The sequence below is a fragment of the Martes martes genome (assembly GCF_963455335.1).
Source record: "Martes martes genome assembly, chromosome: 12".
Classification (NCBI taxonomy): Eukaryota; Metazoa; Chordata; class Mammalia; order Carnivora; family Mustelidae; genus Martes; species Martes martes.
Window position 1 is genome coordinate 42,707,908 of NC_137900.1, and position 25,893 is coordinate 42,733,800.

At 37.3% G+C, this 25,893-nt stretch overlaps 1 protein-coding gene across 9 annotated transcripts in view; it reads right to left on the reverse strand.

Annotated features, from left to right (window-relative positions):
- The window catches only part of NFIB (nuclear factor I B), a 228,240-nt gene that overhangs the window by 64,684 nt on the left and 137,663 nt on the right, over nucleotides 1–25,893 (reverse strand). For all 9 annotated transcript variants that reach the window (XM_080819510.1, XM_080819512.1, XM_080819509.1 and 6 more), the window contains exon 4: nucleotides 3,175–3,243. In XM_080819510.1, the coding sequence (XP_080675636.1) occupies nucleotides 3,175–3,243 (69 nt within the window). The remainder of the gene's footprint in view (nucleotides 1–3,174; nucleotides 3,244–25,893) is intronic.

The following is a 25,893-nucleotide window of genomic DNA, read 5'->3' on the forward strand; positions in this document are numbered from 1 at the left end:
ATAGTAGAATAATAATCATCATCATCATCATCTTTGGAAATTTTGTTTTTCTAAATTTTCTTGCAGAAGGATTATTACAGACTCTCAAGACAGCAATCAAAATAATTTACCCACAGATTTATACATGAGCATTGCAAAAATGTAATGTGCCTTCTGACATTAAAGGGGAAAGTACAAGAAGAAGAGTAGCTTAATAATAAACATGGCCAAATTCTAAAGCAGTGCTCACCAAATACATTTCATAATTAAGAGAGTTTGGGTTGGGCACCTGGGTGGCACAGTCGGTGAAGCACCTGCCTTCGGCTCAGGTCACGATCCTCAGGGTCCTGTGATCGAGCCCCGCATCGAGTTCCTTGCTCAGCAGGTGGCCTGTTTCTCCCTCTCCCTCTGCCTGCTGCTCTGCCTACTTGTGCTCTCTATCTCTCTTGTCAGATAAATAAATAAAATATTTCTTTAAATAAATAGAGTATGTGAGCATGGCAAGTCCCAGGCTGATGCTCCTGTTTAAAAGCCTCTGGAAGAACTTCCATCAGATGCAAAGATCCACGTTAGCACCTCTCCTGGAGAGCTGCAAAGTCTGAAAGCTGCAAATCATGTTTAAGAGGCTGCCAATATCCTCTTAGAGATGAAGCTCCAAAGAACCTCAGATTCTAAGGGTGAGAGGTCAACCCTTAATCTCTCTTATTGTTCTTCTCACTCCAAAAGCTGATCCTAAATCAACTTTCAAGATGGAGATAATATCATTCAACAGAATGATCACTATCCTAAAACAGGGGAGCTTCATTAGCTAAAATCAACGGACACATTAGTGGGTCATGTGATAGTCAAACCTGGGAGGCCAGAAACCATTAACATACTGTAAACCCTCAAGAAGTCAGAATTTGTGATATACAGCATAAAGGTCATGCCGAAGTTTCTGCGTACTTGGCAAACACGTATTTCATAAACAACGAAGTTCAACTGTGTAAATATGATTATGATGTGGATATATTAAAACACTTAGGATAACTTCTCAAGCATTTCAGAGATACCTATTTACATACAGAGGAGTTTGTTTGCTGAGTAAATTAATGAATGCATATACATAATTAATATACTAATTACAGATCAGTAATGTGTGTTGTAACAGATAACTTAAAAACCTCGAAGAGAGGATGGTATCAGTTTAAAAAGAATGAAGTATATTAAATCTGCCTCACTTTGGAACTGTTCTGGAAAGGTGTTTTTTAAGTCTTTCTTTATGTGTAAGTTCAGAGTTTTCAAAATATCACTCTGGGCTTTCCAAGGTTCTATGTGGCTGTCCTTCTGGAGGGTCTAGCATGATGTTACCTATAATAAGGAACTGGTAATAATTTCTAACAGATGACTCTTCGATCCATCTCATAAGGAGGAGGAACTAATATCACGAAACTTATGGGGTGCCTGGGTGGCTCAGTGGGTTAAAGCCTCTGCCTTCAGCTCAGGTCATGATCCCAGACTCCTGGGATCGAGCCCCACATTGGGCTGTCTGCTCCATGGGGAGCCTGCTTCCTCCTCTCTCTCTGCCTGCCTCTCTGCCTACTCATGACCTCTGTCTGTCAAATAAATAAATAAAATCTTCAAAAAAAATCACGAAACTTAGGAAAAGACAAATTTATAACAAATAATGTTATAAAGTCTGGTAACTGTAGCAGAACAGTGTAGGAAAAACACCTACCCCTACCCCCCCACACACACCACCCCGCCCAACTTTCAAATTCCCCCTTCCTTACATGAATGCCAGAAAGTGGTAGTGAATAAGTCAGGCACGTTCCTTTCCAAATTAAAAATAAACACAGAAAACTTTCAAATGTCAGAGGCCTTCCATACCACGTTATTGATCGGGAAAAACACACAGGGCTCATGGTGGCCTTGGTCAATGGAGAAGACCATCAGAATCCTCTTATCCCGCAAATATGAAACCTAGAGTTGCTGGGATACAGGATATTAGGTTTTGGTCTCCTGCACTGCCCTAAGTAAACAGATCCATGACAGAGTCTTTGGGGCATATATTTATCTACCGCGGCATATGTCAGAAAGGATAAGTTACTGAAGATCTTAAACGTCCATGTAGGCAACTGCCTGCAATATATGCTATTTTCACTGGCCACTCTAGAAAGAGGAACCCTTTAAGTTAAATCTGGTTTGAAAGACATAGTCACCTACCTGCCGGGGGATTACTGCACGGCCACAACTCTAACTCACTCCCTAAACTTACCCTCAGTAACTTGCTTTGTTCTTTTGGGATCACTACAATTCTTTTTCAAGACCTCTGAATTTGACCCAGATGGAAAACACAACTTAAACAAGGACGGAACGCCACTACACCATTTGAGTAACATCATCCAAACTGGTGACGCTCTCTAACAAAATGCCAGGTAAAAATAGAGCCTTCAAAATTACATAAATAAGCTAAATCAAAGAGAACGAGAAGAAATGAGTCACCTCCTTTAACATGATGAATGCCTTAACAGCTACATCTTAGGTATATTTGTACACACAAGAAATACGTAAAAGACTCAAGTCAATAAACTTCTCCCTTGCTTAGGTAGCTGGCCAGGTAAACTTAACCCAAGAAAAATCTCATCCGGCCTATCAAGAATGGTGTCTCAGGTGAGGTGGCCAGTTAAAACAATTGGACATTGTTTTGGATCACAATAGCTTTCTATCTATATCCAAACTACAATCTGCAAAGTTAATTTCTGCATCTCTCTACACTCTGCATGTTACTGTGTATATCCTGTACATCTCCAAGCCCCCACCAAAACGTTAGTAAAATGAAAAAGCACTTATCTACAGGAAACTTATGTGGGTTATCATAACAACATAGAGTACATGTAATTAATCACACTTCCTTTTATATAAATGACCATCTATGGTCACAGAGAGAACAGTGAATTAAATGAATACCAATAACACAGCAATCAGAACAACCCCCCAATTATTTTTGAACTACAAAAGTTTGATGATCTGAAGGCAAATATTTTAGAAAATCCGACAAAATATATCCACTTACGATTTCATCAACAAGGCGGAAATTTTAAAACTCAGATTTTCCCCATAAGTGGTTATTCTTAATACTGTGTTGAAGGTTCAGAATAGAAAATATTTAAAATCATAATGTATAATCAAATAATAACAAAACAGTTTACTTACTTCTGGATACCCTCACAAGTTCGGACACATTGAAGACTCCAGATTTTACAAAACTATCCTCCAGGTAACCTGAAAATAAATATTGAGAGGAAAAAGATCAGCACAAGCAGGAAGCAAACAAATGATTAAACGCTAGGATTTGTTCAAGTGTTTTTAAACCAAAGGTTAGAACAAAAACTAAGTGTGCTTATAACAAACACAAGTGAAAGCAAAACTCTTTGAATGCAATCCGGGGTCTGTTTAAACAAAAGTAAGAAGTTGAAATGCCAAATAATTTCCTAGGGAAATTTTTCCACCGCCTGCTAAATGTACAGGGCAACTGGAATGGTTTTATTTGCCACAGCCCACGCATTGAGAATGAAGTCAGGGGTTCTTACCAAATGCATTCAGCTCGGTAGCACCTGGTAGACTAAAGCCTACCCATTTATAAAAAAGAAAGAAAGAAAAAGGAAAACCACAACCACAATTAGAACCTTGTTGGAATTACTTCAAAGACCTCTTGAAACCACTGTTCTTTCACAAATCCTTCCCTGATTAAAGAAAAGCGAACTGTTGTTAGCAGCCCTCCCTCACCCTTGTTCCAAGGTCATGAATCACACAAAAGCAGAACTTGTACATACAGCAAATACTTTGCACAGACCTATTTCCACGCACTTTTGATATACCCCACATGACTTCAATGCCCTCTCCCTCTTGCTACTACTTCCTTGGACTCCCTTCATTTCAAGAACTGCATCCTTTTTCTAGCAAACAGGGACCAATCCAGGCCTCCAGAAATGCCACGGGACGCTTTGGTGACATGGCCCACCGTTCAGAGGCCTGAGTAAGTTCTGTGCTGTCTGGGATCCGGTCAAGCTGTGTCCAGGATTAGAAATGAGGACTTCCACAAATGCCCAGTCATGTCCCCAGCTTCTCATTGATATGCAGGACATGTATTGAGGGCGAAAGAGGGACGGAATACCAGAAGGAGGGATATGGTTACTCTCTGCTTCCCAGGAAGAGAATAAGAAAAGCCTGAAAACCCTCAGAATGCAAAAGTTTCCAGGAAAACAAACTCTGGATTCTAAGAACTGGCAACTGGATCAGATGGTACATAAAGTTTTAGGGCTGACCAAGGGATTCAATTCAGGGCAGGCATGTGAGTCAGGGGCTGGCATTCGACTCCCAACCACACTTTATCAGCGTGGAATCCTGATCATGTTATTAGACTCTTCGTATCTCAGACTCCTCATTTAAAAACTAGAGTTAATAAAATTATTGTGAATGATAAGTGAGATAAAAACATAAAATCCACACTAGGCACTCATTAAATGTTCCCAATGAGTTAGGATTGGCCAGTTGGGTCAATAATCACTTACACGTTGAATTACGTGCACAGGATTCCAGACGGTCTCAAATCACGTGTAAATCTTTATTTAGAAATTTTACCAGAACAAAAGCTACCACACTACTTTTCAACTGTACATAGCATGAAAAGACAGAAAACAATTCAATGAGCTTATATGCATCACTTCCGTGAACCAAGGAGCCATGCATGTCTGAACACCCACCGTTCACCTTTTTTAGAACCAGAACAAAAGAAAGAGTGTGAAGGAATTATTGGCTCTCAGCTGGTGATAAAACTTATCATATTATATTATCATATTAAGTATTACTAAGTATCATATTAAGTATTACTTTGAAAAAATATACATTTTTAAGAAGTTAATGACAAAATGTCCCCATTTGATGGACCTGTATTTTAGGAAACTCCTACTTCTCTAGCAGCTTAATTTTTCACAAGGTTGAATTCATTCCACTGATTATTGAGAAGCTTTAAGGTAGCCAACACTGTACAAGGTACTTAAAGCCATGAAGACAAAAAAAAAGGACATTGAGTCCCTTTGTGTGATTGGGGGGAAAGATATTTTCAATTTTCTGAACCATGGTAGGTTATTATCATATAAAACTACAACAAATGCAACACACACCTTTGTAAAGTATAACAAATTATACTTTATATACAGTAAATATAAAATTTTATATTTGGAAAATACATTAAATATAAAGACCTTATTTATCTTGATGGCAGCTCATATACTTAGCCAACCAGACAAGATTTATTTGTCCTCCCTCAACTGTACTCTGTAAATGTCTGCCCTCCTACCTTTCTCGTGCAGTTAGCTCCCCCAGTCAGATGGCTCTCTCTCTACCTACTTTGTTCTCATCCTGCAACATTCTGCTCGACCACCATCCACCCCGTGACCCGTTACCCTACCCTCCTCTCCCAATCCCTGTGCCAGTCAGAAATCATCTCTTTCTTCTGAATTCACAGAGCACCTAGTTTGTACTTACTTACATCCCTTTACACATTCAAGTGTCCAGGGTATCTGTTTTCAAGTCTTATGGTTCTTATGGGATTATCAGCTCCTTTATTTGGGAGAATGCCTGGGTTTTGTTCATTTCTGAATCTCCCTTAACAACCACCTCAGTGCCTGTATATATAGTAACTACCAAATCAATGCTTATAGAACAAAATTTTAGATTTTAACCTTTTGGAACAGGGTCATGAATAAGCAGCTTGGTATTTACGTAACGATGTAGGTATAGATGGCTTAAGGTTGAAGGATAATTTTACTGACCCTAGTTATTCCCTGGGACTCATCGGCTGAGGGGTCCATTTAGGCTTTGGGTAGAGTGGAAAAGAATGATGATCAAATTCAGATTATATATCCAACTTCATTACGTACTGGTGTACAACTTGAAGCATTTAGTACAAAGTAACTACCCAGAAGCTAGAAGTGTTTAAAGAGTCAGAGTTCAAAAATATTTGTAAAATAAATACACGAATGAGTGACGAGGGAACATTTCAATATATTTATATAAATGAAATCATGCATCATATGTAATAACATTTCAATATGTAGATATCATCTGAAGTTCATTTCCTCATTACTCTAGTGAGTAGTCAGGGCTCCATCCGCGTCTTGGCCATACCCATGAAGATTGAATGGTGTGTGGACGTCAGGAGCCGAATCATACGGGTGGGAGGATCCCCCTGAAGCTAATCCTACCAGCGGAAGACAGCCAGTCACACACAGGCAAATACAATGACTATCTCACAGAAGAGGGAAAGCAATTCAGAATGGAGCCGGGTGTTTCTCCATCCCTCACCTCATGTTCTGAGGAATCTGAATCTACAAGGAAACCTGAAAGAGTTATTTTGCTGGAACTACGAAAGGTGCTGGAAATACGTCAGAACTGCTTTGCACCCACTAGACAAGGTGCAACACCCACAGGTCCCACTGGGCTCCAGTCCTGCATGGAGCATACTGAGACTTCACTGAAAGCAGGGCTCCCGAGGCTGAGAGGCAACGCAACCACTCCTCCCCCCCACCCCCGCCTCCACCCGGGCCCCACCAACATGACTTTCTGGGAGTGGGGGATGGGGGGAATCAGGCAACTGGGTAACCTGGGAGAAGTACCGGAAGCCGACCGCTGCCTCCTCCATTCGTCTTTGCACACAGCACAGCCTTACGATGGGCAGGCATTCCCCAAGATGAGGAGGGCAGAGGAAAGAGTTCAGGACAGAGTACTTGGAGAGCGAATAGCATACAAGAAAGTGTGTAGGAAACAACGCATAAGGACGCTGATAAAACAACCGGGGAGAATCACGCAGAGTGCCAGGAGCCCTGTGAATGTACAGAGGATGAGACTCAGCAAAATGCAGGTTATTACTATTAACATAACCCCATCTGTAACCTCCAGGCTGCTGGGGTCTTCCAGAAACACGGTTTTCACAGGGGACATAGACCACTGTGAATCTAAATAGCTGATACAAAGGCCAACGATTTTAAAGCAATTTGGAGACATTCATATAGTAAATTCCCTTCATCTACCAAAGGAAATATGAGCATCTCTGAGGCAGAGCAGCTGCTTAATGGTTACAGAGCAATATTACACAACAGTTTAAGCCAAGAAGCAAAGAACAACTCGGCATTTATGTGACGCTGTATTTACACTACATGTAATGCTTTTTAAAAAATAAAATTGAGTAGGAAATAAAGACCTCTGCAAACTGAAGATTCTCAAAGGCAATATCAAATTATATTATTTTACTTCTTTTTTTATTTTTCTCTAACAAAAGCAACAATAAATCACTACTCAGAAGTTAATATAGTGTTTAACCTCCTTTACAAACAATAACAAAGGGACACAATGGCATATCTAACTGTTAATATCTCAAATTATAATCAGCTCCATTTGAATGTTAAACAACATTTACATAGAAAATCCAAAGGAAAACTGATAACGCTCATTTTTATAGTCTACTGTGTTCTATTCTTGAAATTAAAAAAGAAAAAACCACAGAAAGCAGTTATTAAATTCATGAAAGCTGTCTTCAAGTATTAGAAGGACTGTTAATGTAGATGTTGGATAAGACTTCTTCTGCGTAGTTCCAGGAACTGTTTTTTGGCTCAATAACCAGATTTGTCATCCAATAAGAAAAGTCCTAGAAGGGAATGGGAAACCTTGCAAAAGTGGTTAACAGCCAACAAAGGCCAAGCTACTGTTCCAAGATCTTCAAATGCATTCATTCACATAATGATCCTAATTATCCTACCCATTGTCATGCAAGCATTCCCATTTTACAGATGAGGAAACTCGTGTCTACAGAGGTAGGGGATTTCCTAGAGGCAGTAAGGACTCCCCCATTAGATTTAAGAATTCCCACTTTGGGTAGGAAACTGAATTAAGAGCACTTCTGAAGCCCATTGCAATGCTCAGGTTCCACTTTTTTTTTTTTTTTTTTTTTTTAAGATTTTATTTATTTATTTGAGAGAGAGAGAGCGATTGTGCACACAAGCGGGAAGGAGGGACAGAGGGAAAGGGAGAAGCAGACTCCTTGCTAAGCAGGGAGCCCAAAGCCAGGCTCCATCCCTGGACCCTGAGATCATGACCTGAGCCTAAAGCATAAACTTACCCCACTGAGCCACCCAGGCGCCCCCCCAGGTCCCGCTTTTTCACCAGGCCCTTTTTGTGTTCGTTTTCTTGCAGTGCTTGCTCATTTGGAGAAAGAACAGGACCCCTAGGTATCTCGCAGGCATTTTCCAGCCTTAGGATTCCAACTGTTCACTTCCTTCCGCAGAGTGTAAAAGACGCCTAAATCCTTTTGTTTATGGATGCAAAGGGGGGAGAAGATAAGATTATTTTACACTAGCTCTTTGCCGGTCTTCACATAACTTCAGATACCACCACTAACCTACTGGGAATTTTCTGGTAGTGGTGTTGTAAGGCTTGGCTTTATCTGCCGTTTCTCAACTGATCTGCACTGTCCACGGTTAAGAATGGAAAGTGGGATGACGAAACAGACAGAGTAATCATTACAAAGATAATGCTTCTCTGCGCAGAGACTGACCCTCAGCCTATAGCCAAGGTTCACATTCCAGTATTAATTTAGATTCAAGTTTATCCTTCACTGTGAAATGTCCCTGTCCGTGATTTAAGTGATTCAGCAGAAGGACAGCAATTTTCTGATTTTAACACGCTCTGATAGTACTATATTAATGTTATTTGTTTTTTAGTATTTCCTTCCAGTCCATTAAACTTTTTTCCTGCTATATGTAAGATATAAAAATATGAATTTTTAAAAACAGGGATCAAATTTAAATGAATTTGTATTCTGCTTCTTTTCTAATTCACATTGTATCTTTCCCTTTAGATCCAATAGTTTTTCAAAAGCATGATTTTAATGTCTGTATAATATTACACTGCATGGCTGTACTTTATTTGACCATTCTCCTTTTTTTGGCATTTTAGGTTATTTCCCATTTTTTTTGAATATTATAAACAGAACTGCCATTGGCTTCCCCGTACACAAATCTTTGTCAGCGATTCTCATGATTTCCTTAGGCTGGAGTTCCCAGAAGTGGAATTGCTGGGTCAAAGGACATAAACTCTTTGTAAAAACTCGTGGTTAAAAACTGCCAAGCTGCTTTCCATAAAGATTTTTGCCAATTTCTTCTCCCTCGGGCAGAATGAACGTGTCCATGTCACCACCCTCTGCCACAATTACATATTAGTCATAATAGGGACTTGTTTTAATTGTAGCAAGTTGATAGAGAAAAGATATCATTATAATAATGTCATAATTTTCATTTAATTCTAATAAGGTTGGATTTTTTTCAGGTATTTATGCATTTTTTCTTTAAACAAACATTCAAAAATATGTAAAATAGGGATTGTGTTATCAGGAATATTTTATTCCTAATATTAATGACATTACCTCTAGAGTTCCACAGTTAATGACAGTGTTGGCTATTCATTAATATTTGATTTTTTCTTAACATTTTATATGTTCACTTATTCTTAGTTCTCTCAGATTTTTAAAAGTGTTCTGATCAGAACAATTATTGAATACCACTAAATGCTTTTTTGGAATCCTTTTTAAATTTCCTTACAGTGTTTACTGTTATATATTACTGAATTCTTAAGGTAAATTATCTTTGCTTATCTACACAAGGTAGCTCTTTTAATTTACTACTAAACTGGTTTGCTAATAGTTGCTTCTGAGTTCTATGTAGCTGGTATACTTTTCTGGGGATCTTTGTTTCATTTATGAAGTTTTCATACTATGATTACATACATGCTTCATAAAATTATTTGTATGACAGCCATTTTTATTTTTAAAAATATGAACAGTTCAGAAAGTCTGGAAAAACTCGCTGGTAAAACTGTCTTCTCATAATCTGTTTTAGAGAAGATTCTTAGAAAACTCTGAGTCTTTCAAGAATTTGCTCTACTCTTGTTTTCTGGTCTTGAGGCCATTTTACTATATATTATATTATATATATAATATATCTATATCTTCCAAGAAAATTATTATTTTCTTTCATATTTTTAAATTTATTAGCCCAGATATTTTATGGTTTACCAAGTGTTTATTTTTAGAATACAGTAAATTAAATAAAAATTAAATTGTATTTTACTACAATTAACATATTAAAATATATTATAATTAATAAAATTATACTAAGTTATGTTAAAGTACACTAGAAGATCAGCTCTGCCACTTACTGTGTAAACCTAAGGGTTGAGCAACTTTTCCACACCTCACACTTCACTGTAATACAGATGATAATCACAGTACCTATGAGTCAGTATGAAAACTGTAATCATTTTCAAATAATAATAGAGAGATTTCATTTTAAGAGCAGAGAAAAGGAAGGTAGAACTTCCAAATTAACAAAGGGAGAGCAAAACACAGTGAATACTAACTTAATCAAGACAAACTAAGAACATAAGATGTAAAAATAAATAATATAAAGTAAATAGAACAAATTAAGCATATCCCATTACAATACAGGTAAGTGGATTGAATTAGCCCATAAAGAACATTAGATCAACTGAAGCAAATAAAATTCAGCTATTTTTAAGGAACACATTGAAGACAAAATGACAACAAGAATAAAAAGTTGAAAATAAAATGATGTGCAAAAAGAAATCAGGCAAATTCAAACACAAAGTAAGCAGTGTCAGTGGTAGTGAAGAGAATTTAAGAAGAATTACAATAAACGAGATAAAGAACATTACAACTGAATAAAAAAGCATATATGATAAAGAGCATAAATCATAAAACTGTAAGTACACCAAACAATATTGTGAAAAATGTATAAAACAAAAATTATTAAAATCCAAGAAACTTTACAAAAATACAGTTGTAGTGAGAATTTTGAATACACTCTTTCAGAATTGAATATGACTATTAGACAGTGACTAACTTTATATCATTCAAATACAAAGTGTACTTTCTTAGCACATTCACAAAAATTTTATAAAAATTGATCATGTCCTTGACCAAAGAGATAACTGTTATTACTGTGTCATCTTTAGAAAATAAGGCCAAAAGTAAAAAATAGAAAGTGACCAAATTTTCTGAACTACCTGAAAATTAAGAAAATAAGCTATAGATCAAACAGAATCAAAAGAAAAATTATGAACTACCTAGAAAGCAATGACAAGAAAGAGACAAAAGGCCAAATTACTTTACCATAATGATAGAAAGAACGGCAAAACATCCCAAGAAAAATTAAAAAGGGAATTAAAGACAAAAGCTGAAATCAATAAAATAGGAAAAGAAGTATTTAAAACAAAACAATAAAAGGGAAGATGATTTTCTGAGAAGATCAGCAAAACAGAAACATCATTTGCAAACCTCATTAAGGAAGAAAAGAAAAAGCGAAAATACACAAGAACAGAAGGGAAACATAACCATAGAAACCAAATACGTTAAAAACATTATAAGAGAATAACACATGCAAGTTACTGACCACAACTTTGAAAACGTAAATGGGCAATTACTTACTAAAATAAAAGTAACCAAAATTGAGCAAAGTGGAAACCTGAATAGACCAATTACCCCTAGTGCAGTGGTTCCCTAAAGTTGCTGATCATTGGAACCACCTGGGGTTCTTGAAAAACAGCTTATGCTTGGCTTCAACCCTCAGCTATTCTGATTTAATTGGTATGGATATGTCCTAGACGTGAAGATGTTCCAAAAGTTCCCCTGGTGATTCAAACGTGCAGCAACGTCTGGGAACCACTGGGTTAGCATCTTGGTGTTCAAAATATGGTCCCACGACCAACAGTACTGGCATAACTGGGGAACTTGTTAAGCACAGAGAAGTTCAGTGTCAAGCCCAGACCCTCAGAATCAGAATCTGCAACTTAAAAAGACCACCAGTGACTCATATACAGTTTAGAATTTGAAAACCCTAGAAGAGAATTAAAAGGTGATCTAAAAACCACCTTCAGAATGTCACCAGGTAGACATGGGCACACAGCTGGATTTTATCTTTTACCTAGCCTTTAAAGTCCAGTGATATTTACACTCTCCCAGGCTCTAGCAAATGATGACAAATTTCCTTACAGAGAACACTCTCTTGGTAGCCTTTATTAGACCAGCAAAACTTAAGTAATTTGCAACCTCCCTCATTAAACCAAAGCAAGCAAACAAAACAAAGACCAAGCATACACATAAATGCAACCTCAAAGATCCTAAATAAAACTGAATATATTCGATTCACATACTTGAATTAAATATAGCAATGTTATCAAAAGAACAATACACCATTATCATTAGGGTTTTATTCCATGACTGGGTGCAGTTCACTGTTAGAAAATCTATCAGGACGATAGAGGGAAAAAAAGGAAAGACACACAACCTTATCAAGTGATGCTGAAAATGCACTTGACGCCGACAAGAAAAGCAGGCGTTCCTAATAACAACTCTAAGCAAAAACAGTGATTAAAAACAAGTAACAAACTGTTTAGCAAAACTCAACAAGTTATCCTAAAAGAAGAAAACTAGTCTGCCATTCCTAGATACTCAACACCCTCAAGCCTCCTCCTCTTTTCAATCCTTAAAAATGTAAACTGTAAATACACCAGTAGCAAAGACAAAGGCTGTATGATTTCACTTAGACTAGGTATCTAGACCAGTCAAACTCGTAGAAACAAAGTAGAATGGATGCCAAGAGATGGGAGAAGGGGGAATGGTGAGTTGTTATTTGTTGGGTACAGAGTTTCAGTTTTGCAAGAGGAGAAAGCTCTGGAAATTGATTGTGCAACAATGTAGATAAACTTAACACTACTGAACTGTACATTTATGAATGATTAAAATGGTAAATGTTATTTTATGTATATTTCACAATTAAAAAATCATGATCTGGAATTTGGGACTCAGATAATTGTTACTAAATTCTTGTTTATATATATTCAAGAATTACTTTTCTACATTGGTACTAAATTCTTGTTTATATATATTCAAGAATTACATTTTTAGACTGACATTTACATCTGCAGTCTTATTCATAATAATTACTTAGGTATAATTCTGCTTACTATTCTCATTAATAGTCTATATCTGTAGCTATATTTATATCTATAGGTATAGATCTGAGAACTTCCTGTTCCTAATTTTTGGGGGTGGGGGAGTGCATCACTTTGCTAATTGGTATAGGTTTTCAAGTAAAATTTTTACAAAGAAAATAAAAGACTCTATTTTTTGAGAATAAAGAGTTTTTGAGAAAACTCTCTAAACATAAAAGAAGTTTCATCATAATTCTCAGTAACTCATCATAATTCTAATCCCCCACTCTTCTGTTACTTAAGGTTGACCAAAAGGGGGAAAAAAAAAAGTATAGGTCACTTGTTTTTCCTCCAGGATGATTATAAGATTCTCTTTTTCATCCACAAAATACAAAAACTTCCATAGTATATATTTAAATATCGTTACTGTTGACTAGATATAGTTAGCCCTTTTGATCTAAATATTTAGATCATTTTTAGCTCATTAAAGTGTTCTTAATTTGTCTTTGATTCTATTGCTCTCCTAAATGCTCTGCTTTCTCACCAAGAACACCTAAATTAATACTCAATTTTCTATTCCCCCACCATAAACTTTCTCATCATGTTAACCTCTCTGTTCTTTTCTTCTGCTTTTAAAGCAAATATCTCAAGTTTGTTTGTCCTCTATATCAAGCATTATTTCCGCAATATCAGTTCTGTTTCTTATTCCTTCAAATGCAGACTTTAATTACATGAAAGCAACTTCTTGTTATTTCTTATCTTATACGGCACTTCCCTCGAAGTTATTCTTTTGTCTCTTCATTTTTCCATTAAGTACTTTCTTCTAACTCAACAGATTGTTTTCTCTGAAATTTTCTTCTGCACTTCATTTTCAAAAATATGCTCTTCTTGATGATGTACCTTTCCCTAGGTTCTTCACTATTTTCTTATCAAGGGCATATTCTTGCGATCGTTTTTCTTTTCCTTAGAGGGTAGTCTATAGAGATTTAGGGTCTGTCCTTAGAAAAGTGTATGGCTTTTCCCCTGGCTTACAATAAGTAAAGGTTTCAATAACAGGATAAAGTTGATAACCGCAGCTCCTAACCAGTTCCCACTGACTACTGCTCCTTCGTCTCATAAGCCTCTTCTCACCCCACCACCTAGCTATGTAAGGTCCTACCAGGTAAGTACATGAAAACCCTCACTCTCTGTAAAGTGTGGCTCTGAAGGACAGATGGGATGAGATTTCAAAAGGGTCTTCTCTATGGTGTGAAAGAGTTGGACTGGCACAGAATGGAAAAATTGCTTAAGGATTTACATACATACGTTAGAAAGTAGAAGCAGATTGCTAGATGTCTTCCCACACTCCTTCTCTTTACTTCCTCTTCATCCCACATTTCCTAATCCTGTTCTTTGAGTTTACAGCCTTTTAAATTGATACAGAAAAATCTCTGAACCTAGGGGGATGATAGTGGGATTGTCCACAATTTCTTGAAGAACTAACACGGCTATCTTTTGTAAGATATTAGGTAGGAAAATTATCATTTTTAAATTTAGTCTCAACACACAGTTCATATAATTATAAGATAAGCCTCTGTGATTCTAGCTAAAGGTGATCCTTCAGTCTCACTTTCAGTGTGCTTAGCCAAAGTTACAGTTTTATATATCCTTGTAGAAATTTTAGTGTAGAACTGGGAGAAACTGGGTCAGAAGTTAAGCAAGTAATGTGGACTTTATATTAGATAGCTACTGGTAATTATTTTGCTGAATGCCTAAAAAGACCGAGTTTTAAATCTCACTACTCTCAATCAAAATTCTAACAGGGTTTGTTAGTTTGTTTGTTTTTGTAGAATTTGTCAAGCTGATCCTATTTAGATGAAAATACAAAGGACCTAAAAATCTTTTTAGAACTTACTATAAATACTTATCAAAAAGTTACAGAAATAAAAAAAAAGTTACAGGAATCAAAAAAGTACTTTGATCTTGGCAAAAGATAAGACATATACATCAGTGGGATGGACCAGAAACAGACAAATAAATGTATCATTGTTGCTACTGGATAAGTAGCTATGCAATTCAATTGGAGGGAAAAAAAAATGTCTCTTAAACAAACGGTACTGGATTAATTGGATATCTACATTTTTTTAAAAAGGATAACAACCTTCAAAAAGGTTATCAACCCTTATGTCACACCATATGTGGCGTATCTATATAATGGAATACTACTCAGCAATAAAAACAAATAAATCATTGACAAATGTAATCACATGGATAAATCAAAATCTTTATTCTAGACTAAAGAAGCCAGACCAAAAAGAGTAAATTTATACAAAGGATACATTTATATAAAATTCTAGAAATGTAAAGTCATCTAGAGTGATATAAAGCAGATCAGAGGTCATCTGAGGATGGGGGTTAGAGAAAGGAATAGATTATAAAGTGGTCAGAGGAAACTTCTGAGATTGATGGAAATGCTCATCATCTTGATTATGGTGATACACACACACACACACACACACACACACACACATATATATATATATATATATATTCTTTTCATTTTCTTCCCTTTATGTGTGTGTGTGTGTGTGTGTGTAGCTCTATATACACTATAGATAGTTATATAATATGTTGTATATCAGTTACACCTCGATAAAGAAAAAAATGACCTCGAGCAAGTGATCTATATATAGTGGTGTCCATATTTTCAAAATAACATTATTTCCACATCACACACAAATCACAAATGAGTCCAAAACATTTCATTTAATGTCACATATTTTTTGCAACTTCTAGAAAGATCTTACGTGTTCCTTCATTCATGATCACGTGAACTCTAACACCATTCAAGCACACTCCTAAGCCAAAAGCATAAAAATAGCAAGAAGGCCTTCTTCACAATTCATCAGATGGTGAGGAGAAACATTTGCTTCATCTGAGACTGGTATTCTGAATCAGTAATTATGTTGGGGTACTACGATTGTCAGTCTGATACATCCCTACAAAATTCTTCAGACCATGCCACACAAAGATAGGAGTTTGTAATGTCCCCAGTCGAGTCTGAGGGGTGGTGTGTCCACAAGGCACAGGAGACCCACTGTCTCTGTCTATGAAACACCAGGCTTTCCTGGCTCAGGTCAAGCTGCAGGGATGGACATGGTCTCATTACTGAACAAACAGGTTACAATTTATTTAGTGTACTACTGGTCTAAGCCTCTGTCTCATAGATTCTAAACACTGCTGAACATTTTCTCTGGCCAGGTATTTGCCTTAGATGTTAAATGTACAAATGGAAGCTTACTGTTCTCACCTGAAGGTGTCCAGAATCCACGAAGGGAAACAGAGACGAAAATAGTGGTAAAAAAATGCAATAAATGCTATTATTATAAACTGTGCTAAAGGGAGGGCCTGGAGATGTCTCACGGATGAGGTGTCAAGAAAGTACAGACATTCTAGGCAGACAAATCGTATGGACAGAGACACAAACAACATGGCTAAGGCTAAGGCTAAAGGCAAGGTCCACGTATGCAATGAAAGGAACATTCAGGACCATGTCATAAAGGGCTGGTTAGATGCCATGCTATAGATCAGGCTTACCCTAGAGTGGAAATTTTCAAAACATATATGGAGGGGAGTATAATAATCAGATTTGCACATTATGGAAATCACCAGGAGCCCACAATGGATATTCACAGGGATTAGGACCCGAGGCAAAAATATGAGCTACGGAGATTAGGAAAATTACTACAATAATCTAGGTGCTCTAGTTAAAAGGACACAGTGTAAATATATTCAAGAAAATCACAATATATTAAGATTTATCTTCTTTTTAAAATATTTTGCCTTCCTCGTCTGCTGTAAGAGTAACCCCACCAGGGGACTTTCCTCATCCCTCTGCTCCTCTTTCTACATGTTCTCTCAAAAACTTGTAGATACTTCACCTGTCAATGCTATGCAAAGTAACGTAATTTATATGGTCTCTTTCCAGATACTGCGAGGACACAGTAAGTATAAAATAGCAGAATGTTTTATTTGTCTTAATGAAGAAGAATTCTTCCATTCCTTGCTTACTTACTTAGCATCTGTGCAGCATCTTTCTGCACAGAAAGTAGTCCAATTCCAAAAATGACTGCAATCCCAAATACCCAATTTTGAACTAAAAATCCACTACATTAAAAAAAAAAGTGTCACCCCAAAAAAAAAAAAAAAAACCCCACAGAATCAGTATCTTATAATACAACCTGTCACTTGTCATCCATACTTTACCAGAATAAGGGACCTCAACTAGATCTAATGCAGCCCAGAGAAACACACGTGTACAACACCTATACCATTTGCCATGTGACTTGCTTGTGCCGGGGTCTCCCTGGAGCCTCTTCCTTGATCCTTTGAGCTCACTGATTCCTGGGTTAAGAACCCCCAAATATCTCTCCTAGCCTTGAGTTCCAAACCCTTTTCTGCCATTGGCTCATAAACACTTTGAACAAGCAAAAAATTACAGCTTTATTGAGATATAATTCACATACAATTCAGTGGTTTTGGGTCTATTCAGAGAGTTGTACAACCATCACCTAATTGCAGAACATTTTCATCACCTCACAAAAAAACCCCATATCCGTTAGTGGTCACGTGCCCATGTCCCACAACTCCAAGCTCCTCACAACCTCTGATGTACTTTGCCTTTATAGATTTGCCTATGCCAGACATTTCAAATAAATAAAACCGTATAATTTATGAAAAAAGAAACTCCATCATGTCCTGTTTGTTTCATTTACAAATGCATGTGATATTTTAATGATAACAAGATCAAATCTGCAAGTCAAGTGGTTTTTCTGTATTCTTCCTCCTGAACGCCCTGGGGACATGAACATGCTTATGGGATGGAATGGGGATGGGTTGGAAAGGGAACCTCTCTGTTGGGTTCAAGAATCAGAAATACTTCAGTGGAAAGAGGAGTATGTTCTTAGTTCTATTATGTAAAATAAAATAAAAGAGGGCATGGTCCCCAAAGACCAGCGAACAAGTCAAAAGACCCCAAAAAATTTATAACAACAATGAAAACTGAAACCTAGTATTTTTCTTAAATTCTTCTATCTTCCAAGGCATTATGCAAAAGCCAACAAGACTCAAATTGCCACGCAAAAGTACTTGCTGAAATTGCTTGATACCTTGTCAGTCTTTTATAGTTCCAGAAACAGAAAGAACTGAAACTTCAATAGGATTTTTGCCGGCTAACTTGAAACCACATTCTTCTTCTATAAGGTAGAAACAGATTACAACTTGGGTAGCTATATATCTTTCTCTCTGCTTCATATTTTATTCTGCTTGCAATATATTAGCATAGAATCGATCCCTCTTTCCAAGCATGATGCTCTAATAGGCAATCAGGTCCCCTGGGTGCCTTTGTACGGGACAATACGTCCAGCAAGCTTAGCTTCTGCCGAGTTCAAATGATTTTAACTGGCCTGGAGCAAGTCCACTCTATGTCTGATATAGAACAATCCCAGCTTTCCAGCTGTGAGGAGGAAAACGCTTTGCATTATTAAATTGTAGCCATATGCTGCAAAAGCAGGCCTTGCAAATATGGAGAGGGACAATAATTTAAATGGAGAGGAAACTTTAGATGCAGGGAATCCTTGTAAAAAGAACCTGAGATACTTGAGTCATGAGCCTTGGGCGGTGGGTGCGCTCACAGCCTAACCCAGGGTCATCAAGATGGACACCTCTTTCAGAAGGTGTCCCGCACCCCCTGCCTCCCCGTAGGGAATCCGAGGGAAGAAAAATATGGTATACCAACATCTTTTAAAATTTAACAATTTGCAACCCATTCAGGTGCAAGGCCTCTTAAAACTTCTCTGGAACTAGGTGTACAATGAAGTCAGCACCCACATCCACATACTGAAATTTTGCTTGCCCTCCAAGTTACTTTATATCATTTCAGATACCAAAAGGTCCTGCAATACAGTCAGAAGGCTAGGAAAAACAAAAGTTGGGCTAGCTAGGGTGTCTCTCCCGGCTAGTCCTTTCCCTCGGAGCGTTGTGAGAGAAAGCATTTGATGTGTTTAAATTACCCTTGTGACTATGTACCAAGCGGGCCCCTGACCTGTACAAATGCAAACCCTGAGAACCTCAAGAAGAGGGGCGCCTGGGTGGCTCAGTGGGTTAAGTCTCTGCCTTCGGCTCAGGTCATGATCCCAGGGTCTTGGGATCGAGCCCCGCATCGGGCTCTCTGCTCGGCAGGGAGCCTGCTTCCCCCCCCCCACACCTGCCTCTCTGCCTACTTGTGATCTCTGTCTGTCAGATAAATAAATAAAATCTTTTAAAAGTAAAAAAAAAAAAAAAAAGAACCTTGAGAAAAGATGAAGCAGAAGACAAGATAGGGGCGACAGGGCTCTAGCAACTGGATTAACTTGGCAGAGAGCCCCCCCTTACTGCATCAGTGTCCCAACCCCAAAGCCTCCGGAACTCTCCACCAACATCTCTCCCCAAGCTCATCCCCACCAAGGCCACTGTCACTCAGGATTCACCTCCATCGTCTGCTCCGCCTCTGCCCACTGCCCCTTGTCCCAGAAGCTACGCTGTTCCAGCCGCCTCCGGGGGCTCAAGCGTGGCAGTCAACGGGAGTGACTCAGTCTGCGAAAGGACCTCAACACCAGGATTTCTCATTTCTTTCTCTGCGTGGCAGTGCACACTCATAAACATTCAGGCCAAGCATGGACGAGGCCAAAATTCATTTTTTCACAAGGCCTCGTACAGAGTCAGTTGTATTATTCACCAGCTGCCGGGGAGGAGAGGCAAGGAAAAAAGTATGAATGACATAGTGGGGTTACTACTGTCTTAAGGTTAAGATCCATGAAAAAATGTGAGCTTTGGCCTCCATTTGCCAATAACTAATTGGACCTGTGGGCAAATCCCTTGCTCTCTTCGCCCCGTTTTCATAAGTCAAGTGAAGACACTGAATTAGCAGTGTTATAAGCATTGGTATCCTCTGCTTTCTTGAGTGTGACAAGTTAAAAAAAAAAAAAATATATATATATATGTAGGATTACAGTAGCCAATTATTCATTTAGAAAATGTAACTGTCTACTTGGGAAGGGGGAGATGTGTAAGCAAACATAAGCATGACACAAAGCAGCAATCGTAACCAAAATAGGAGTGTCCAGAAGATCGCTGGGCAACGCTGTAACTATATTCACTTAAAAATTTCTTAAGAGGGCAAATCTCATGTAAATATTCTTATCATAACAAAATAAAACTAAAAAAAAAAAAAAGCAAAGGAACACTGTAAGTAGAGCATGGTCAATTGAACCAAATAAATACTATTAAAAAACATGGAAGCAGAAATAGAATGGAAAAGAGGCACTGGAGTCAGATTGTAAAAGTCATGAATAAATGAAATAATAATAAATGAAAATGAATAAATAAAAAGTCATGAATTTAATGAAAATCATTTCAAGTGGAGACAGAAGCCAAGTTGCAGGAGAAATTAAGGAGGAAGTTTAGTCTTTTTCATGAGAAAGAAGAGAGGGATGGGACTCTTAGTTGAATAAGGTGTCTGAATGAGGACCAAAACATGCATTTTTTTAAGTAAGAAGTAAGTTGGGGCACCTGGGTGGCTCAGTGGGTTAAGCCTCTGCCTTTGGCTCAGGTCATGATCTCAGGGTCCTGGGATCAAGCCCCGCATCAGGCTCAGCCTGCGTCCCCCCCACCCTCTGCCCGCTGCTCTGACTACTTGTGATCTCTCCCTCTCTCTGCCAAATAAATAAATAAATAAATAAATTTTTTAAAGTAAGAAATAAGTTGCCAGGAATGAGTTAGTAGGAAAAAGGAGAGAGCCAGGAAGAATAAGGCACACAGAAAATTTTCAACGGAGACGGAAAAGTTGGTGGCTTCAGAAAGTAGGACCACTATAAAAAGGTAAGTGGGAAAAGTCTTTATAGGATGTGAATACAAGGGACTAAGATACAAAATGTTGCCAAGGGAAAAGCAATCTCTAATGATACATTTGTACTCTTTCTCATGTCAGTCTTATAAACTATGTAACAAAATTTCATACCACATTTCCTTTGATGTCAAAAACCTTAGAACAAAACTGACTACCTAAAAACTATCATCCTATCCCATCAAAAGACTTGAAAATACCTCTTTCTTTGCCTCAGATCTTATCTTGACCTGTAACTTTGTGTATGTCATCTTAAAGTTTTAGAGGAGAGCAATTAAAAAAAAAAATCAATGAATTTCTATCTGGTTCCACAGCAAATGATACTTCCTGTAGGAAGCCTTCTTGACCAACCCAGCTAGAAGAGAAAGTAGGATGAAAAAGCCCTCACTTTGGGTGCCTGGGTGGCTCAGCGGGTTAAGGTCTCTGCCTTCGGCTCAGGTCGTAATCCTAGGGTCTTGGGATCAAGCCCCACATTGGGCTCTCTGCTCAGCTGGGAGCCTGCTTCCTCCTCTCTCTCTCTGCCTGCCTCTCTGCCTACTTGTGATCTCTGTCTGTCAAATAAATAAATAAAATCCTTAAAAAAAAAAAAAGAAGAAGAAGAAGAAGAAGAAGAAGCCCTCACTTTTATCAAGTACCTGCTACTAGCCAAGTATGCCCCCCCACCCCCCACCCCACATCTGATGCTTACAACTGGTGTGGATATAATTGTGCTGAGTTCAGAGAAGTTGGCTGATATGCTCAGGCTCCTCATGGGCCCCACGATCATTGTAAAACACAGAGCCTTGATTCAGTGGAAAAATTTAATTCCGAAGTTCATGTTCTTCCCACTTCCCCATGTTCCCTACGACGGTTGGAAACAGTATTTCACAACTTTGAACTCCCATGACACTTAAGTTGTCACGCTGAGTAACATCAGTCTTCATGACATATATAAAATAGCGCACATATTAAATGAACAGAAAAGTTTATGGAAAGCAAGCTTCATTTGTAATGTAAAACCACTGTAAAACAATCCCCCATTTTACCTTCTACAGCATCTAGCCTAGTGCCATAAACAAAATAGATGCTCATTAAATGTCTGTAACTGAATAATCCACCCACAGACAGCTAGTTGGGATGTTCATTTTTCTTGGTGTAGAATGATGTATATTTCCAACTCCCCCAAGGCAAATGGCTATCTCAACTCATTTAGAGTTGATTCAACCTACACCTTGTTTCTGGGAATGTAATATTTAATTCTGAATTCAGCAACTAGTGGGTACTCAGTATTATTTGTTGTCTAACAAGGTTGGTGATCAAGGAGATACAGAAAAATCTCCTTCATGACCTCATAAGACATTCCTAAATTGTCTTTTTCCGCCCAAAATTAATATTATGAGTGATCAGGCTAGAACCATTACAGAGGCTGGGCATGGTGCTAACTGCTATGTAGATCAATTTTTGAGGAATGGGTTATATACAAGCACCCATATGTAGCCTATAAAAATAAGGAGTTGACGGATATGTGCCCTTCTTGTTTTTTAAGAGTAATTTGCCAAGAAAACACATTCTTAATCTTTTACTCCTTTACTCTGAATTCTATCCTAAATTTGAACATTTAGGAACTTTGTGATGTCTTGAAAAAAAATTAAAGGATAAAAAAGAAAACTGTTTCTGAAACAAAATCTGGTAGAAAAAAAATCCTTTTATTTTTACAGTGACTTGCACAGACCTCATTCTAAAATTACATAAAAGGTTTACCTACGATGTCAAGTCTTACCACAGTTAACCAATCCTTTTAATGTCTTTCTATTTATACTTCCAAGAATAGAAAGCCTGTTTATAGCCAGTTGCATATTGTCTAATGCCAAAGTTTAAAATTACTTCTAAGTATCAAGAAATAGTGTATTTTCCTCTATAAAAGTTTTTATTCTTGTGGCTGCAATAAATGAAAATATGAGAATAAATGGGTATGAACTTATTAACTGAGGATTAAATGAGCTATGATTTTTAAAAATCAGAGTTTTAAAAATCAGAATTTCTTTTCCTTGACTTTGAACATCATATTCAAAAATAAAACATGCTCTATGGACTCTTTCAGGGTCTATGAAAATGTATTTGCCTTCACACACAAATAAAGAAAAACATTGTATTACTTCTGTAACTATTAGAGAGTAAAGTTTGTCCCAAATTCTAAGTTAAAAAATAAAAGAAGTCAAGCAAATATGGGCTTCCATACTGATTCCAGCAGATGATAACTACAGCTACAGATGCTAAATTAATTTTATCAATAATTATTTATTTGGTTGGTTTTCATTAGTTTCATGACAACCCTCTGCTGGCTTTAATCTGTACCTATAAAATAAAGTTGGAGACAAATTGACTACAAAATTTTTATGATTTAAAGAATTTCTTAAATGCAAGGTCAGCTGATTACTATAGTAAACATATACTATTATGGGTAAAGAAGAAATGATTAGAGAAATCAAAAAATACCATACAGCAAATGAAAATGGAAATGAAACATATCAAAATGTATGGGATTCCACGAAGGTAGTTCTATAAGGGAAGTTCTTGGCAATAAATGCCTACCTCAAGAAACAAGAAATGTCTCAAATGAACAACCTATCTTTACACTTCAAGGAACAAGAAAAAGAAGAACAAAACCCAAACTTAACAGAAGGAAAGAAATACCAAAGATGAGAGCAGAAATAAATGAGACAGAGACTATAAGGGCAATAAAAAAAATAAATTAAATTAAGAGCTGGAGGGCGCCTGGGTGGCTCAGTGGGTTAAAGCCTCTGCCTTCGGCTCCGGTCATGATCCCAGGGTTCTGGGATCAAGCCCCACATCAGGCTCTCTGCTCAGCAGGGAGCCTGCTTCCTCCTCTCTCTCTGCCTGCCTCTCTGCCTACTTGCCATCTCTATCTGTCAAATAAATAAATAAAATCTTTTTAAAAAAATTAAGAGCTGGTTTTTGAAAAGATGAAACTGACAAAACTTTAGCTAGACTCACCAAGGAAAAGGGCTCAAATAAATAAATTCAGAAATGAAAAAGAAGATGTTACAACTGATATCACAGAAATAATAAAAGACTACTACAAAAAAAAATATGCTAACACACTGAATAACCTAGAAAAAGTGGGTAAATTCACAGAAACATACAACCTACCATGAACCATGATGAAACAGAAAATCTAAACAGACCAATTACAAGTAAGGAGATAACCTTACTTGTATCAAAAACCTCCCAACAAACAAAAGTCCAGGACAGACAACTTCACTGGTGAATTCTACCAGTCAAAAAAAAAAAAAGAAATTAACATAATCTCTCTCAAACTGTTTCAAAAAAATAAAAGAGGAGGGAACTCTTCCAAATTCATTTTATGAGGCCAGCTTTACCCTGACACTGAAACCAGGATAAGATGTCACAGAAAAAGAAAATTACAGACCAATATTTCTGTGAACATAGATGCAAAAATCCTCAACAAAATATTAGCAAACCAAACTCAACAATACATTAAAAGGATCATATCCCGTGATTAAGTGCAATTTATCCTAGAGATACAAGGATGGTTCAACAGCAGCAAATTGGTCAATGTGATACACCACATTAACAAAATGAAGCTTATAAACCATATAATCACTTCAATAGATGTAGAAAAACATGTGACAAAATTTAACATCTGTTTATGATAAAAATTCTCAACAACATGGGCTTTAGGGACCATATCTCAAAATAATAAAGGCCGTATACAACAAGTCCACAGCTAGAATCATACTTGGTGGTGAAAACCTGAATGCTTTTCCTCGAAGATCGGGAAATAGATAAGGATACCCACTATTACCATTTTTATTTAACATAGTATCAGGAGTCCTGGCCAGAGGAGTTAGGCAAGAAAAATAAGTAAAAATCATTCAAATTAAAAAGAAGAAAGAAAGCAAGAAAGAAAGAAAGGAAGGAAGGAAGGAAGGAAGGAAAGTTAGAAAGAAAGAAAGAAAGAAAGAAGAAAAAAGAAAGAAGAAAGCAGTCATTATTTGTAGGTGACTCATTATCTATATAGAAAACCCTAAAGACTCCATCAGAAAACTGTTAGAACAAATAAATTCAGTAAAGTTGTAGGATACAACGTCAAAAATCTGTTGTATAAGAGAGAATAATAATAATAGAGAAATTAAGAAAACATGCTGTTTAGGGGCCAGGGTGGCTCAGTCAGTTAAGTGTCTCACTTTTGATTTCAGCTCAAGTCATGATCTCAGGTTTCTGAGATTCAGCCCCATGTTGGGTTCTGTGCTGGGTATGGAACCTGCTTAAGATTCTTGTTCTCTACTATGCAGCCATCAAAAATAATGAAATCTTGCCATTTGCAATGATGTGGTTGGAACTAGAGGGTGTTATGCTAAGCGAAATAAGTCAGTCAGAGAAAGACAATTATCATATGATCTCTCTGATATGAAGAATTTGAGAGGCAGGGCAGGGGGTTGTGGGGGGTAAGAAGGGAAAAAAAATCAAGCAAGATGGGACCAAGAAGGGAGACAAACCATAAGAGACTCCTCATCCTAGGAAACAAACTGAGGGTTGCTGGGAGGTGCAGGGGCAGGGAGGGATAGGGTGGTTGGGTGATGGACATTGGGAAGGGTATATGCTATGGTGAGTGCTGTGAATTGTGTAAGACTGATGAATCACAGACCTGTACTCCTGAAGCAAATAATACATTATATGTTAAAAAAAAAAAGATTCTTGTTCTCCCTCTCTCTCTGCCCCTCCTCCACTCTAAAGAAGAAAAAAAGAACGAACGAATGAACGAACTACACCCTGTTTACAACTGCAAGAAAAAAAAATTTTTTTAACACCTAGGAATATTTAACCAAAGAAGTGAAAGACCTATAACTAAACACTTAAATACATTAATGAAAGATGTAGATGAAGAAACAAATAAATGGAAAAATATTCCATGCTCATGGATTGGA